This window comes from Garra rufa, chromosome 13, assembly GCF_049309525.1.
Source record: "Garra rufa chromosome 13, GarRuf1.0, whole genome shotgun sequence".
Taxonomy (NCBI): Eukaryota; Metazoa; Chordata; class Actinopteri; order Cypriniformes; family Cyprinidae; genus Garra; species Garra rufa.
In genome coordinates, this window is record NC_133373.1 from 7,759,250 (window position 1) to 7,776,986 (window position 17,737).

General features: G+C 37.8%; 1 protein-coding gene across 1 annotated transcript in view; it reads left to right on the forward strand.

Moving 5' to 3' along the window:
• Positions 1-7,536: 7,536 nt before the first annotated feature.
• Positions 7,537-17,737, forward strand: part of xkr6b (XK, Kell blood group complex subunit-related family, member 6b) — a 111,538-nt gene continuing 101,337 nt past the window's right edge. The window contains exon 1 of the mRNA XM_073816949.1: positions 7,537-9,009. Within this exon, the coding sequence (XP_073673050.1) occupies positions 8,444-9,009 (566 nt within the window). The 5' untranslated portion in view covers positions 7,537-8,443. The remainder of the gene's footprint in view (positions 9,010-17,737) is intronic.

Below are 17,737 nucleotides of genomic sequence, written 5' to 3' on the forward strand. Positions count from 1 at the left end.
AATTAATACTTCTTTGTAGCATAGATGCTTTAAATTTATCAAAAGCGATGATGGAGGCATTTATAATGTTACAAAAGATTTCTATTTCAGATAAATGCTGTTTGTGTGAATTTTGTATTTATCGAAGAAACCTGACAAAATTCTACTCAGCTGTTTTCACCATAATATTCATAATAAATACAGCAAATCAACATATTAGCATGATTTCTGAAGATTCATGTGACACTGAGGGCCGGAGTAATGATGCTAAAAATTCAGCTTTGAAATCACAGGAATAAATTACATTTTAAAATATATTCAAATAGAAAATACTTTAAATAGCAAAAATATTTTACAATTTTAGTGTTTTTGCTGTACTTTGGACCAAATTAATGCAGGCTTCTCTAAAAAAACATTAAAAATCTTACTGTTCAAAAACTTTTGACTGGTAGTGTTTTTCACAAAACACACTATGGAAACCCATTTTTAATGGTTTTAATAGTTGAAAAGTTGATGTTTGTCATGGTATTTGTCATGAAAACCATTAAAATTTCTGTGATGGTTTCTATTGTTTTTTTCAGCATGGTATAGTATAATTAAATATGCATAATATTTAGTGTCCTCTACAGGTTTATAGAATATGATCACTAAGCTTTAGCTTTGCCATTTCTGTGGAAGATTGACAGGTTACCAATATCAAATACAACACACAAAAAGTCAAATGTTGTGTCAAAAATGGATTTACTAAACTGAATGCAACTCATTGTATTTGATATTATTTTTGCTTGCAAATATATTAGGTTTAGTTTTAGTTATTTTCCACTTAGCAGATATGTAACATGTTAGACCAAGAGTAGAATTTATTTGTGTGTAATATGTGGTAAATAAACCTCATTTAAAATGCTTGATAAGAAAAAAAACATGTAATTTTTGGCCTTATCAAGGAAAGAATTTATGTAATTTGCACAATCAGGACTGTTTATTTTCACTATCTGAACTGTGGACTGTGCACTTGTGGAACTGAACAAACAGTTCTGAAATGTATTTCAGGAAATAGACACTGCTTCTATTAAGTCTAAGTCTTATGGCATCGCTGACTTAAGAACATTGCTGACGTGAGAATTTTTGGCAATTAGCACAAAAAAAGAGACTATTTTTAATGGCAAAGGAATTTAAAAGAGAGTCTTGCATCTTGAAGTGATCTAATGTTAACCAGTAAACAAACTCTAAAATAAAATAAAATTAAATTAAATAAAGTACTATTATTTCACAATGGTTTAAGGGGGTTAAAATAAATAAATACACTTCCTAAATACACAATCCTACAATCCATACACAATCCTAATGATATAATTTTTTATTTCTGTGATATCTAGGTTCTATTATTGTACTGCATTATAACATTTCAAGAATCTTATATAACAACATTACATATAGTATTATAAAATATTATGTATAGTTTTATTTGTGACCCTGGACCACACAAAAAAAATTGTCTTAAAGGAGAACTCCGGTGTGATTTTGACCTAAAGTGTATTGAATCATGATACCGAGTGTAAACGTACCTTGCATATCTCATCTCGTCTTGTCCACTGCTGTCCGAAATCTGGGGTCAGTTATCCGATGCTCACAACAGGTTGTCAATGAAAGTCAATCGGGCATCGAAGGAGCCATGTAAATAAATCACTGTTTTACGCCATTTACGAGGCACAAAGTAGCTCCAGACTTCATTGGTAGACTTCCAAGGGCCCTGACATTTAAAACGAGACACTGAGAACTCAGAAAAAGCACCGGTAGTTTATTTACAAGTAGATTTATACAGACAGTAACTGCAAGAAGTTTAGCGGCCGCCGCCATCTTAAATGTAGTCACGATAAGTCGAGTGTCGAGCACCATGGAATTCATCAGGTTATCAACGTATCAGGTTGTAGTTTCCTTCGTGCTCGACACTCGACTTATCGTGACTACATTTAAGATGGCGGCGGCCGCTAAACTTCTTGCAGTTACTGTCTGTATAAATCTACTTGTAAATAAACTACCGGTGCTTTTTCTGAGTTCTCAATGTCTCGTTTTAAATGTCAGGGCCCTTGGAAGTCTACCAATGAAGTCTGGAGCTACTTTGTGCCTCGTAAATGGCGTAAAACAGTGATTTATTTACATGGCTCCTTCGATGCCCGATTGACTTTCATTGACAACCTGTTGTGAGCATCGGATAACTGACCCCAGATTTCGGACAGCAGTGGACAAGACGAGATGAGATATGCAAGGTACGTTTACACTCGGTATCATGATTCAATACACTTTAGGTCAAAATCACACCGGAGTTCTCCTTTAAGGGACATATACATCATCTGAAAGCTGAGTAAATAATCTTTTCCTTTGAAGTATGGTTTGTTAGAATAGGATAATATTTGGCTGAGATAAAACTATTTGAAAATCTGGAATCTGAAGGTCCAAAAAAAAAAAAAGAGAGAAAATAACCATTAAAGTTGTCCAAATGAAATTCTTAGCAATGCATATTACTAATCAAAATTTAAGTCTATATCATAATATCATAATATCATAATACCATAATATCTTTAATTAAAATCTTAATTATTTTTGGCATAAAAAATAGAAAAAAAAATTAAAAATAGAGATTTTTTTTACAGTATTTATTTATTTTCTGGTCTTTTGAGAGTGCAGTATTTCATGTTGACTTACATAAAGATAATTTTTCGGTGAAGCATGTGTGTGTACACGCGCACATGTGTACACCTGTATGAATTCACAACATGGCTCCTGCTGTAGTCTTAGCAGAATCCTGCTGGGAGCAGAGTGGCCTCCTGTTGAGGAAGAAGATGAGTGTCTGGCGTCTCTTGAGCGCCGTGAGCGATTACAGTCACTGCATTATTTAGCTTGAGTTACATGTGTGCCATGAACCCCACACTCCCCCCAAAAAATATGCGGCTCCATTTGCTCTCATTAAAAATGCATGCCGTTTGTGGGAAAAAACACACTCTCCTGACTGAGAAACTTGAGCGGCGTGTATGAAGCCAGGCATTCATTAGAATACATTTTCATCCCATGTTATAGCATATCAGTCCTCAACATAGCTACATGGCAGAGAAATGGTTTTAAAAATATCTGTGAAGATCTGTTTTTGTTATTATCACAGTGCGACACCTATTAAGAAGATAAAGGCTTAAAGTACTTTAATAATAAATCACCCAAAAATGAAAAAATATACAAATAAATACTCTCCACCTTATTCTTCAACAGGAAAGTAAGCCTGTAGGGGAGACATCTGGTTCATAGGCCGCTATAGGGTCGTTTTCTCTTCATAATCAATTCACAATACAAGAAAAGTTTTGTTTGTCTAAGAGGACCAAACGTCCATGTATTCCATTTCAAGAATGACAAACAGCATTTAAAAAAAAAATATGTGAGTAAATCGGCTAAATATGCGCAAATCATTGCTATGATTGACAGTAATAACCGGACGAATAATCTGAAAAGCTGATGTCAAAAAAAGAGCTGTGCATTAAATAATTCAGACTAAATTCAGAGTAACAAAACTACAACAGTAACACGTTTGTGTTGGTTAAATATAGGCTATTTAATAGCTTTTACAGTTCAAGATAAAGCTTAAAAGACGTAGTTAATAAATTATATAAAATATTTCAAATTCATATCGATTCATACTAAGTGCATTATTTAATTATTTTACCATTAATATTTAACTTATTTAATTTGTAGTGAACTATATATAAGTATTTAAATAATTCACCCTTATAGGCTGTTTGTGTCTGAGCTTATTTATTTATTTTAATGAATTTCTGCACTTGCTATACTATATACTTCAGTGCGGTAAAAAGACTACAATTTATTATACTAGTAATTTTATAATAAATCGAAAAGCAAGACGTCTTGAAAAAACTAGGGAGTTGAAATGGCAGCTGCAGCAATGATTGATCCTCTGCTGCCATCTTCTGGTTATACGGGTAATTTCATGTTATTTTTATCTTAAAAAGACTTAGTTGTCGTGTTTATAAATGAAAAGTGAATATTTGAAGTGAATTTTATTGCACAGCTGTAGAATTGAAAAATAATGAAGGTTTCAAAATATTACAAGATTTTAAAAATGTGTTCATGACTATGAAGGCAAGTTGATTATCAAGAATACGATTAAGATGTCCTTGAAGAGAAGTATCGCTAGCTAGCTAATGTTAGCCTAAACATGTTATAATAGTTTTTAGCTGTCAGCATTTAAATATACAACTATGCAGGTCTCCTGGAATTACCAGACTCGCATTTAAATGTTGGTAAATAATTTGAAACTGAATGTTCATGCCGCTATCATTATTTATGATGTTGCAATTACTATTTTTCTCAGTTTCTGATAAGAACGAGGCAGTAGAGTAGTCTTAAGAGTGTCCACCTATATATAGCACATATAAAATGAGCTTCAGCAGAAGTTTATGAGCTGGCTTATCATTATGCAGAAGTTCTAAAGAACGCTCCACGCATACTGTATAATGCAGAATGTCACGGAATTTGCCTGTTTTGGATGAATAAATCAAAAGTAGGTCAGTACACTTAAATCAAAACACTATATGGACTAGTGTCTGTGAATATTAAGCGCAAAAAGACTATTTAAATATGAATCTTGCATTTTCTGTATATCTCTGCTGCCTTAATACATTAGTACATGAACACATAAACATAATCTATAGAACTGCTCTGAGAGTCGCTTCATTAGCATTTTACCGTTTCTTTCAAGAAAAAACTATTCTCATATCATACACAAACAGAAAATTAAACGTCTTTACAGCAACCCGTCAAAATAAAAGTTCGATTAAACTTGAAGAAACTGACAGAAATATTGCTATTAATGGGTACTACTACTACTAATAAAAATATTAAAACATTTTTATAAGGAATGTTTACCATAAAAATTATTCACCAAAATTTATTTACCAGAAAAATGTAAATACACAACATAATATTTCTGAAAAAAAAACAATGTATAAAAATTAAAATGAAATAAAAAAAAAACGGAATATTGAAAAAAATTAAATGGAATTCGGGAAAAAAAATAAAATAAAATTTCAAAGGGCCTTATTTCTGTGATATCTTGGTTCTAGCATTACTGCATTTCAAGCATATCCTTAACATGGACGCACAAAGGTTTTAAAATGATCTGTGAAGACCTGTTTTTTAATATTGCATACTATATAAAATAATTGTTTGTTTCCTATCATTGTGCATGACACCAATTAAATGCAACACCATGCACGACACTGAATCTCAGACTGTTTCTCTTTGCTTCAGGCCACTTTGATAGTAGCTTTTTACATTATTAGCCGAGAAGTGCTAGTTATTCCAGCTTATGCCGCTCATCAAACACGTCTGTGAAGTTTCCTTCGGCTCTGAACCCCAGAAGAGACACTGACAGTGTGTAGAACTTAATTTGAAGAACTTCACACCAGACCTGCAGCACTGTGCAAATTCAAAGTCACTGCATTTATGAATGATTTCCAAACATTTCCTTAGGTACAGGAACCGTTTATGAATGCCAGATGAGGCAGTGCACACATTCTCTGAACATCGTGCTTTCAAGTAATTCACATCAAATGCAGTTGAAACCAAATGGGAAGGGTTGGCAGAGAAGTGTCATTGTCTCACATATCATTAGTTAACAAAGGGCAGCTGTAATAAAAATGTTGAATACTGTAATGCCACCATGCCTGTGCCTTCTGCTATGATCTAAGCCTATTGGTAACCAGTGGGACTGTAGTGTGAGATCATCTTATTACTGTAACAGTGGCACTGTCTTAATCTAGTAATGCTTCCCTGGCACTTCCACAGGTGTTAAGGATTTACAATGGCTTGTGGGCGGGTGAGACAGAGTCGTAGCGGTGGCATTGGACGGCAATACTGCATTGGGCACTGCTTTGCTGGCAGACAAAGCACTTTGTTTTGTAATCAGAGCTCAAGTGCTATGTGGTAAGTTTTTTTCTTAGGATAACAGCGATGCTTTTGGCAAGGATTGAAGTTTTCTTTTTCTACCGCTTGCTCTTTTTTCAGTTTGATTGATACCTGGAGGAAACCTGAGTCAAGGCACTGAGAGTGCAGATCAGCTGCTGATGCCATGGGTTTTCAAAGAATAAAGGCTGAACTTAGGAGTCTAACAAATGGTATGTATACCATGTGGATGTGGGCTGTTGAGGAATAGAGGATTTGCACTTATGTCATGGTTTGGTAAGTTACTCGGATACACGGCCATATTGGCGATACTCGAATGTAAACAACATTGCAAGGTAAATGTACTACTGAATATGTTGTTCTGCTAATTTATGCTGTCTAAACCATGGAAAAAACAAAGCTGTTAAATCATAAAGAGAAGGACTTAGTAAGCAGGAAAGGGCACAATATTTTGACAAATGGTAAAGATACCAGCAATATTAATTAAGATATTAGCCTAATATTGATTGGAAATGATAAAAACAAACACAAATGTTGTCAAGATTCTTGCCCTGGAAATCCTGGTTCAGTTTGGCCAACTACAAATGCCTTTTGTTCCTCAGACAATTTTGCACTTCTCCTTGATTTGTTACAAATTTTGGCAGTCTATCCACCTTATGTTTCCCGTAAGAGCGGCCGTGGCCATTTGTTAATTTAATTTAATGTGGCCATCCGCATCCAGCTGTACAAAACAGCTTGTTTTGCTGCTCGATATTGCAAACTGGTGTGCCTTACCATATTATTTGAATGTATTATCTTAATAATGAACACAGTGGTTTGTAGTGCAAACAGTTTTACCGTTTACTGCACTTCGTTATTCATCTCGTTATTTCCCTACGGCAGCTTATGAACCAGAAATCTCACACATTACCAGAAAACAACTACTTCCACATTACAGTCCAAAACATGACAATAACTGACCATTTTCAGCAGCAATAATTAGCAAAATATTCAATTGGTTCAGTGGCATTGTTTATGCTCAGCACCTCCAGTATTGCCGATTGATGACGTGCATTCTTCAAATTTTTCCAAAATTCCTGCTGAAAAAACATTTTAATCCAGCTTGAACTGCTTGATGGTCTTGGGTCTAGGGAAATAATGAATGACAGTGTGTAAACGGTAAAACATTTTGCACTATACTAGTGTGATCATTAAGATTATACATTCAAATAATATGAAGACATATTAGTTTGCAATAATAAGCAGCAAAACGAGCTGTTTTGTATAGCTAATAATAGCTAGAAGCAAAAAAAATATATATATATATATAAGGGGAAAATAAGGATAGAGAATTTTTACGGGTTGTATGGTTGACAAGCTTGATCAGCTTCCACTAGCAAATCAGTGTTGGCTGTCAGTAATTACAGTTACAAGTGTGAACTGTTTTAAAACACAGAAACGTTATCAAAAGGTATATTTATATAAAAATATTATTTATTAAAACTCTCAAAATTGCAGAGTGACAAATAACGAGAATTTTAATTTCATAGATATATTTTAAACAGCAGAAAAATACAACAGAATAGACAGATAAACAAACAAATGAATCAAGCAATCAATTAATCCACCCCTTTACAACACACTCGTAATCGAATAAGGAAGAAACAGCTTCGTACAAACAGTCCCGGCTGTGCGCGTCATGGACAGCACACGCGCGTTCCCATACGGACAGTTTTCTTGACACAACAATATTTTTCGCGCCTCATTTTACAGATGTACTCTACCTTTATTGCTACTTCCATCCAGGGAGAGGCTGTTACGCGTACAAATGTACTGAGCTTTTCTAGTTTCCACCGAAGAGAGTTGTTTGTCACAAACAGGACAGCACAGATGCGCATACCTGACTGCAAACACGTTGCGAGTGAGTGGATTTGTATGCACATCTTGTATAAGACTCATTTAAATGCGTTTATTTCATTATATTGAATCATGATCATCTTGATGGCACAGAAAGGAGAATGGCATTACAGTCTAAAATTTCCACGTGAGCATCTTTTCGGATGTGTGAAAGGGTTAAGAAGACGAACGGCGTGCTCACTACAGCATTACATCACTCAGCAACGTCCAGTCCCGAGGTGTCGAATCGAGCACTAGGTGGCATCCTAGATGAGTAAGGCTGCGCGTCTCTGTTCAGTCGAGACATCCAGTCAGCGGCGTCGGGTGTCTCAGGGAACAGTCCCGCGCTCGCTCGCTCCCTGTGCGGGGACGCTGCGGACACGATGCGCAGGTGACAAGAGCCCGCTTCCAGGAGTTCGTCTCTGACCTTTGCCGGCTCGAGGACTACAACAGCGCTGACTTCGCCGTCCGGAGGCGCCGCAGGAGGATGCTCTGCCTCTCCGGCGTCACCGTCACCCCACAACTCCATGGCTACCTCATTAGGGGTACTCTGGAGAAACAGGTGTCGGGGAAGTGACGTCACGAGCCTCGGAAACCGGAGGTGTGCGCTTTGGAGAGCAAGATGGCAGCGAAATCCGACGGTCGGGGGGTCGTCACCGGTTTCGCCCAGCTGCACAACCTGGATGAGGCGGTGGGGGGCTGCGAGGACGACCCGCGGCAGGGCAGCTCCTTCCACATCTGCCACTGCTGCAACACCTCGTCGTGCTACTGGGGCTGCCGGAGCGCCTGTCTGCATTACCTCCTGGGCAAGGGGAGAGACGTCAGGCGGCCACCTCCCGAGGAGCGCCTGTGGTTGGACTGCCTGTGGATCGTCCTTGCGCTCCTCGTCTTCTTCTGGGACGTGGGCACCGACTTATGGCTTGCGCTCGACTACTACGTCAAGCAGGACTACCTCTGGTTCGGACTCACACTGTTCTTCGTGCTGGTGCCGTCGGTGCTGGTCCAGATCTTGAGCTTCAGGTGGTTCGTGCAGGATTACACGGGGGGCGGCTTGGGCGTCGTGGAGGGTCTCAGCAGCGGCCGGAGAGCCACCAGCCCAGGGGTGTACGGCAGGGCCAGGTGCTGTCGCCTATCAGTGTGGATCTGGCAGACGCTCATACACATCCTTCAGATGGGACAAGTGTGGAGGTAAGCGTCCCGCTCGTCTCTCACCTGCTACAGACCAGATCGGAGTGCATGCGCGAGTATCACTCTAAGCATGTGCGTTTCTCTCAATGAACATTGTGCTCACGTGAAATCTGTGGCATCAGTATGCGCATCAGGGCGCTGAAAGTACACAGTGTGTTACTGAGGTGAGTCTCAGAGTGCATCTGAGGATTCATTCTCCCTGGCTGCTCAACTCTCTGAGACCGCCGGCGAGACGGGCATCGGGTTTCTCAGGCTCCCCGTGCGTCCCTCAGGAGCGACATCCCTCCTTCCTACGCTCGATATCATCGACACGATTTGCGTTCTTTGATTCTTCGCTCTTTATTATAGGGAGTCATCGACACCATAGGTGCAGTGCGTTGTAACGCCAGTCAGTACACTGTGTACTCTCAAGTGAGCAGTAGTTCTGAGGGTGCGGGGAATATCGTCCGTGACATATTGTACTTAATGTCTGATCCACTAGAAATGATGCGACAGTTTTTTTTTTCCTCCTGCAGCAGACAGACGCAGTGGCCGCATTCACGCTTGTGTGGAGGCGTTCAGTTTAGCCTGACGATTTAGCTCGATTTCGATGCCATTCATTATTCATGTTGGCTTGTGTTCGTGCTTTCTTCTCTTTGCCAAGTGATTATCGCTTAAAGATGAGGCTTTCTGTCATCAGTGGCTCAAAATTGTCATGATGTCATCGCTTTAAAGGTGCTACAGCATCTCACGCGAGCGCGCGCGCTCTCTCTCTACGTGTGTGTATAAAATAAATTCCTTCTCATCTTTCATATGGTCACGATACGGCCGTTTAGATGTGTTTCCCATGATAAATGTAGTTGAGTCCTTCTTAAAAGCCTTATTTTGTACATTACGAGCAGTTAAATAACACTCTGTATCGACTGTGAGATTTGAAGTGGATTTACATTGTAATATTCCTATTATAAAGTAGGTTATGAAGATGTAGGGATCACTGGGATCTGGAACTGACCCTGCAGAATTCTGACGCTGATTTTCTGTCGTTGCTATGCAACCAGTAGTATACTAGTTAAAAGCGTTTTCCTCTGACGCATCCGCTTATGCGGATATATATGTAAAAGCAGTGTTTTAAACGTCGGATGTCACAATATTAAAATATTCAGGCGACTATACCTGAGTGACAATCTTTGCTGAGATTGTGAAGTGTGCAACCGGTGGACTGTCCCATAAACCCACAGGAGCAAGTGTCAGATTCATGAAGTTTAATAAAAATAAAAAGGCAGTGAAGTGAACTGCAGCTCATTTTGAAGTGCCAGCGGTACTAAGTTTTCTGTTTGGTCAAAATATATAGTATGGAAGCTATTACACCTGTATACCTTCTTCAATAGTCAAGAATGAAGATCTTTATTAAATTCAGTACTGAAAGTACAAATATTTTTATGGAGCTAAAGTGTCCACCTACCTTGATGAAAGACTTTTGCTGTATTTGGGATTTTGCTGTCATTAATTACTCCCCTCATGTCATTCCAAACCTGTAAGACATTCATTCATCTTTGGAACACAAATTAAGATATTTTTGATGAAATCTGAGAGCTCTCTGACCCTCCGTAGACAGCAAGGGTACTACCATAGTCAATGAAAAGAAACGTTGTTAAAATAGTCCATCTGACATCAGTGTTCCAGCCATAATTATATGATGTTACGAGAAAACTTTTTGTGCACAAAGAAAACAAAAATACAATCAACGATTGCAACGAGAGTACCATGAATCATGTGTGTGCATTCCTCTGATCATAAACAAGAAATAAAGTCGTTTTTTGTTTTCTTTGTGCACAAAAAGTATTCTCATAGCATCATAAAATTACTGTTGAACAACTAATGTCACATGGACTATTTTAGCAACGTCCTTACTGCATTTCTGTGCTTTGACCGTGGTAGGACCCTTGCTGACATGAGGGTGAGTAATTAATTTTTGGGTGAACTATCTCTTTAAATATGTGGCTCAAGCACTCCTGGTAGCACAAAACAGTTACTGCTTCATTGTGCAATAGATGCAAAACCCAAATATAATGCAAAGGCAGTTTTGAGGCAGAATGCTGTGCAGTGTATCATCTACAAAAAGAGCAGCCTAGCTTTAAAGCGCTGGTGGAAATGGGTTAGAAGTCAACATCAAAGAAGTCTCTTTTGGCTCCTTTTATGACTGTGAGAATAAGGTACTCATATTTAGATTTATACTCAGACGTACATCCAACTACCATTGTGAGCGTTTTCGTATTTAAAAGCTTATATTATTGCAACAGTCAATTCCACGCTGGCTTCACCTCTCAGACTGAACCAATGGTATTCTCAATTCACACCTAATATTAGCAAGCAACTTTAATGAATTTTATGTGAAAACAAAAAATCTATAAAGTGTAATTACATACATTCTGTCTTTGCAGCAGCTCATGATTACTGGACTGATCCTTCTGCCAAAGACTTTAGAAATTGTGCATTTTAAGAAAGTGTGTGAGACATTTCTCAATTGGATGTTTATTTATTCATGCTTGGCACTAGAGCCCGATGATGTCTTTGTTGGCTTTGGTAACTAGTCTGATGCGGCAGCTTCGCTGCCAAGACCTCGAGCCTTTCCCAATCGTCTTGACTTGAGAGTCAGTCAGCGCAAGCGTCTTGAGAGATAAATGGGAAATAATGGTCAATTAAGCAGCCTAGGGCGCTGGTTGTGTGCTTTTTGTAGCCCTTAGCATAAAAATTGCTGCCTAGTTAGGGCAACTTTGCAAAAATGAACTACAGCTCAGGACTCTTACTTCCAGCATGTCTGATATGCCGTATGTAACTACTGTTTAAAGGCATAGTTTGTCTAAAAATAAAAATTCTGTCATTAATTACTCACCTTCATGTTGTTCCAAACCTGTAAGACCTTCATTCATCTTCAGAACACAAATTAAGATAGTTTTGATGAAATCCAATGTGAAGTATTCTCAAAGCTTCATAACATTATTGAAGTCACATGGACTATTTTTAATGATGTCCTTACCTTTCTAGGCTTTGAACGTGATCACTGAAGGGTCAGAATGCTTTCAGATCTTGAGCTTACAGTTGTTGCAAAATGTTAATTATTTGACCAAAATAAGAGGGATCATACAAAATGCATGTTATTTTTTATTTAGTACTCACCTGAATAAGATATTTCACATAAAAAATGTTTACATATAGTCCACAAGAGAAAATAAAAGTTGTAATAATAGTTTTATTGTTTAGTGATAGTTGTTCATGAGTCCCTTATTTGTCCCGAACAGTTAAACTGCCTGCTGTTCTTCAGAAAAATCCTTCAGGTCCCACACATTCTTTGGTTTTCCAGCATTTTTGTGTATTTGAACCCTTTCCAACAATAACTGTATAATTTTGAGATCCATCTTTTCACACTGAGGACAACTGAGGGACTCATATGAAGCTATTACAGAAGGTTCAAACCCTCACTGATACTCCAGAAGGAAAAACCATGCATTAAGATCCGGGAATGAAAACTTTTGAACAGAATGGAGATGTGTACATTTTTCTTATGCTGCCTAAATATCATATTTCCCCCCCCCCCCATTTATTACTGCCCTTCAGAGGCTGCAGAACATAGTTACATGTTTTCAAGAAGACAAAATAAGTAAAATTTACCCTGATCTTCAAATTCAAAAAGTTTTCACCCCCTGGCTTTTAATGTATGGTTTTTCCTTCTGGAGCATCAGTGAGTGTTTGAACCTTCTGTAATAGTTGCATATGAGTCCCTCAGTTGTCCTCAGTGTTGGATCTCAAAACCATATAGTCATTGTTGGAAAGGGTTCAAAAACACAAAAATGCTGGAAAACCAAAGAATTTAAGGGACCTGAAGGATTTTTCGGAAGAACAGCAGGCAGTTTAACTGTTCAGGACAAACTAGAGACTCATGAACTCATGCATTTTGTATGATCCCTCTTATTTTGGTAAAACAATTAACATTTTTCCAGATTCTGAAAGGGGAAGTAAACCTTTAACCCTGAACTTATTGAAGTTGAAAATAAGGGCCTTGAACATGGTAGGATGTTCAAGATTTTCAGCATAATATGAGTTAAGAAGAACATATTTCTGATTTGGTGTTGATGAAGAGCTACTTAAGCCTTACTGATGCTGCTGTAGAAGCATCTAAGACAAAAATGCCTGGAAAAGCCTGTAATCCACCATTTCCCTACCGTTTTAAGGCACTTCCTCTGGCTCATTTCTTTTCGGTGCTGTCTGGGTAAAATCATTGCTTTGCTGCTCTGTCCTCCCCATCCACTAGTTAAAGTCATAATATGCACTTTCCTCTTCTCTCCCTCGCTGCCTGTTTTCCCTTTTACATAAATCTCCACTTGACCTCCATTTCTGTCAAGGAAACTGGAGCATCTGTCGGCCTTCCCATTATTGGAGACTTTTCCCCCTATGTGTGACGTGTAGAGCAGCCCTCCCTACGCACTTCATCACCTCTAGGACGCTCACTGTCCCCATTCTCTCCTGTTTGCCCTCTTGGTGTCACACCTCTCACGGGGGCTCAGGTAGGATATATAGTCAGCTACTATATATAGTGGCTGTTCGAGAGTGTTATATAGCGTAGAGTGCTTGGAATGGCAGTTTAAACTGGGTTTAAAGAGCGCTGACAACTTGTATGTACTCATGTCTCATTGCGTTCTTGAGGAAATATCACGAGGTAATTGACTAGTTTCAGTGAATACACTCAACAGAAAGCTATTCATTAAAATACAAGGGTCAAAGACATGGCACTCATTTTTGTGTCTGCTTTTTAAATGAATAAAAATGCGTTTAAAATGCAATTCATGGATACTCTTGACTTGAATACACCTCTTCTATAATGAGCAAGGACATAATATTCATTTTAATACTATTGAGGTCTATAAAGTCAAAAATGTCAGGGTGTTACCACCGTCCTGATATCATACTCAAGAAAAAAAGCCTAATTAAAATAATTAAATTACTAAAAAGTCATGTGGTCCCTAAGGAAACAGATATACATTTAGCATATACTTAAAAGGCAATATAAAAAAAATATATATATATATATATATATACTTAAGCGCAAACTAAAGTATATTAGTTTTTGGGCGCTTTTCATAATTAAATGTTATGTACTATTAAATGAAAATATATTATACTTTATATTTCTATTAAATGCAATTAGTTGAAGGTAAGAGTACTTTTAGCTTTATTTTTATGTAATTTCATATTTACTTCTTTGAAATGTGATTAAAGTGTACTGCCGAAGCATTTTGTTTGTCACTACATTATAACTATTTTTATATACAGTATATATAATTGTGTATATATATATATTTTTTACTTGTAATATAATATAATATATATATATTAATATATAATATAATGTGTGTATATATATATATATATATATATATATATATATACACACACACACACACATACAGTCAAGCCCGAAATTATTCATACCTGTCAAATTCTGACTTAAAGTTAATTTTATTCAACGAGCAAGACACAGGAAATGACACAGGCTTCTCCCAAAAGATAATATGACAATGTACAAGAGCCATCTTTGTGGAAAAAAATATTTCTCAGCTTTTATTTACATTTGAACAAAAAGTGGCATGTCCAAAATTATTCATACCCTTTGCAATCCAAAGTTCTATACCATTCCAAATAGTCCAAGCTTTTCTAAAGCATCCTAATTACCCTGATTCATTGGGAACAGCTGTTTTAATCAACTCAACAGGTAAAAAACAGAAGCTCTCTGCTCTGGCTAAGACAAAGGAGCTCACTGAGGACCTGCGGCTGCGCATTGTGGCTGCTCACAAGTCAGGAAATGGCTTTAAGACCATATCTAAATGTTGTGAAGTTCCAGTGGCTACAGTGCAAAGTATTGTTAAAAAATACAAGATGTTCCGCACTGTGAAAAATCTCAGAGGACGTGGTCGGAAGCCAAAAGTGACACCTGTGCTGGCCAGGAGAATAGTGAGTGAGGTAAAAAACAAAAGCCCGCTTGGCCTTTGCAAATGCACATCTGGACAAAGAAGACGACTTCTGGTCTTCTGTTTTATGGTCAGATGAAACAAAAATTGAATTGTTTGGCCACAATGATGTAGCCTTCATTTGGCGTCAAAAAGGAGAAGGGTTCAACCCTAAGAACACCATCCCCACTGTCAAACATGGTGGTGGGAACCTAATGTTTTGGGGGTGTTTTTCCGCCGGTGGACCAGGAAACCTAATCACAGTAAACGGCACCATGAAAAAGGAGCAATACATCAAAATTCTCAACAACAACATCAGGCAGTCTGCAGAGAAACTCGGCCTTGGGCACCAGTGGGCATTTCAGCACGACAACGACTCAAAACACACAGCAAAAGTGGTGAAGAAATGGTTAGCAGACAAAAACATTAACGTTTTGCAGTGGCCCAGCCAGAGTCCTGACTTAAATCCAATTGAGAATCTGTGGAGGGAGCTAAAGATCAGGGTGATGGCGAGGAGACCCTCCAACCTGAAAGAGTTTGAGCTCATCACTAAAGATAATTGGGCAAAAATACCAGTGGAGACATGCACAAAGCTGGTCAGCAATTATAGGAAGCGTTTGATTGCTGTAATAGCCAATAAAAGCTTTTCTATTGATTATTGAGAAGGGTATGAATAATTTTGGACAGATTCTAAAATGTTTTTTCTCTTCTTTATCGTGGACACTCATACTGTCATTGACCCACAAACACTCAAACAGATACAAATAACCTGGTTTCTAGTGCTGGGTAGTAAAAAAGAGGTACCTAGTCTTTGTAAGCACCTCTTAAGGTGCCACTTTATTGTTCAACTGCCTCCTCAAGAGCTTTATATGAGTAAACAGCCTTACAGTTTAGCAAGTACTGAAGACCCAGCAGCGAGTGGGCTAATCAATGCGTTACACTGCTGACATGTCCTCAGATGTGCTTACAGTAAACACTACTCGGCTGTTATTCACAGCGACCTTGCAAGCATTGTAGAATGCTCTCAGTGAGAGTCTGGGCCTCCTCAAAGACCAGCCACACTCCATGAATTCATTTACACACACAAATACCGGCTCGCCAGAATATACGATCGTATCTTGGAGATCTGCTGCGGAGCCTGCATGCATATGTATGTAATATATGTTGTAGGTAAGCCAGTGAGTGTGATAAATTGTCACAGCTTGTGTGTTAAGGACATTGGGTTGGAGAGACTGACATGATGCACTCATGCGGGATTCAGTCCAGCTGACAAAAGCCAAATGCACAATGTAATGTTATGACTAATTGGTGAGTGTTTTCGCTTGTTAGCTTGTTGGTGTGAAGACCATATTGGGTAATTTATGTGGGTTTCTATCGTCTTGGCAGTAAATTGTAATGACTAATTTGTGAGTGTGTTTACAGATTGGACCACAGAGCGCTATGAATAATCCGAATGTGTTTGATCACACCAGCTGGGTTTACGATTATGATTATGACCGTATGTAGGATGGAGTATTTATTTGTGTGTGTGTGTGTGTGTGTGTTTGTTTTTAAATGTATAGACCTACTACTGCACCTCATGTTTATTAACCAGTGCTTGCTTCTTCTGTTTTGATATTTAAAGGGACAGTTCTGTCATTAATTACCCACCCTCATGTCGTTCCAAACCCGTAAGACCTGCGTTCATCTTCAGAACACAAATCTGAGCACTTTCTGACCCTGCATAGACAGCAACACAACTACCAAGTTCAAGATAGTAGAGAAGTCAATAAAATAGTCCATGTAACAGTGGTTCAACATGCTATAAAGCTATGAGAATACTTATAAAAATCTCTTTATTCAACAATTTCTTCTCTTCAGTTTCAGACTTTGATGCGTGTTTACATTTGTTTACATTTGTAACGTAACAGAATAATTCCATCTCAAATAAATGGTGTTCTTTTAAACTTTTTCACAAAAAAAATGTTTATTGAGCAACTAATCAGCATATTAGAATGGTTTCTGAAGGATCATGTGACACTGAAGACTGGAGTAATGATTGAAATGAATGAAATTCAGCTTTGAATCATAATAATATATTCAATTTTTAAAATGTATTAAAATAGAAAAGAGTTATTTTACATTTATTTGATAAAATACAGTAAAAACAATATTATTGTGAAATATTACTGAAATAACTGAATGAAACATTTAAAAATGTAAATAAATATACACACTACCAGTCAAACGTTTCTGCACTGTAATATTTTTAATGTTTTTTAAAGACGTCTCTTCTGCTTACCATGCCTGCGTTTATTTGATCCAAAGCACAGCAAAAATAGGACAATTTATATATTTATATAATTTTATATAAATGAATTTTCATTCAAATTTAATTGTTTGTTACTGAAAGGCTTAAATGTTTTTGTCTCCTTTGTAACTGACAGTCATTGGTAGCATCTATCTCTTATCTTATCACTCAGTGTGTATGTGATGACAGACGGATGAGTCCCCTGAGGCCTGAGAGAGAGAGACAACCATCAGCTTGTGCATCCACCTGTCAGCCATTAACCATTAGCCATCACACGATGACCCACAGCCGCCCCTCCACACACACACACACACACACACACACACACACACACACATATACACACTCAGGCTGGCGTACATGTACAGGTATAGACAGTTTTGTTCACTGTACCACATTTTCGTCAAATTCAGTTTCTTCAACACAGCGTTCATCCACTTACATAATTATTTAGACT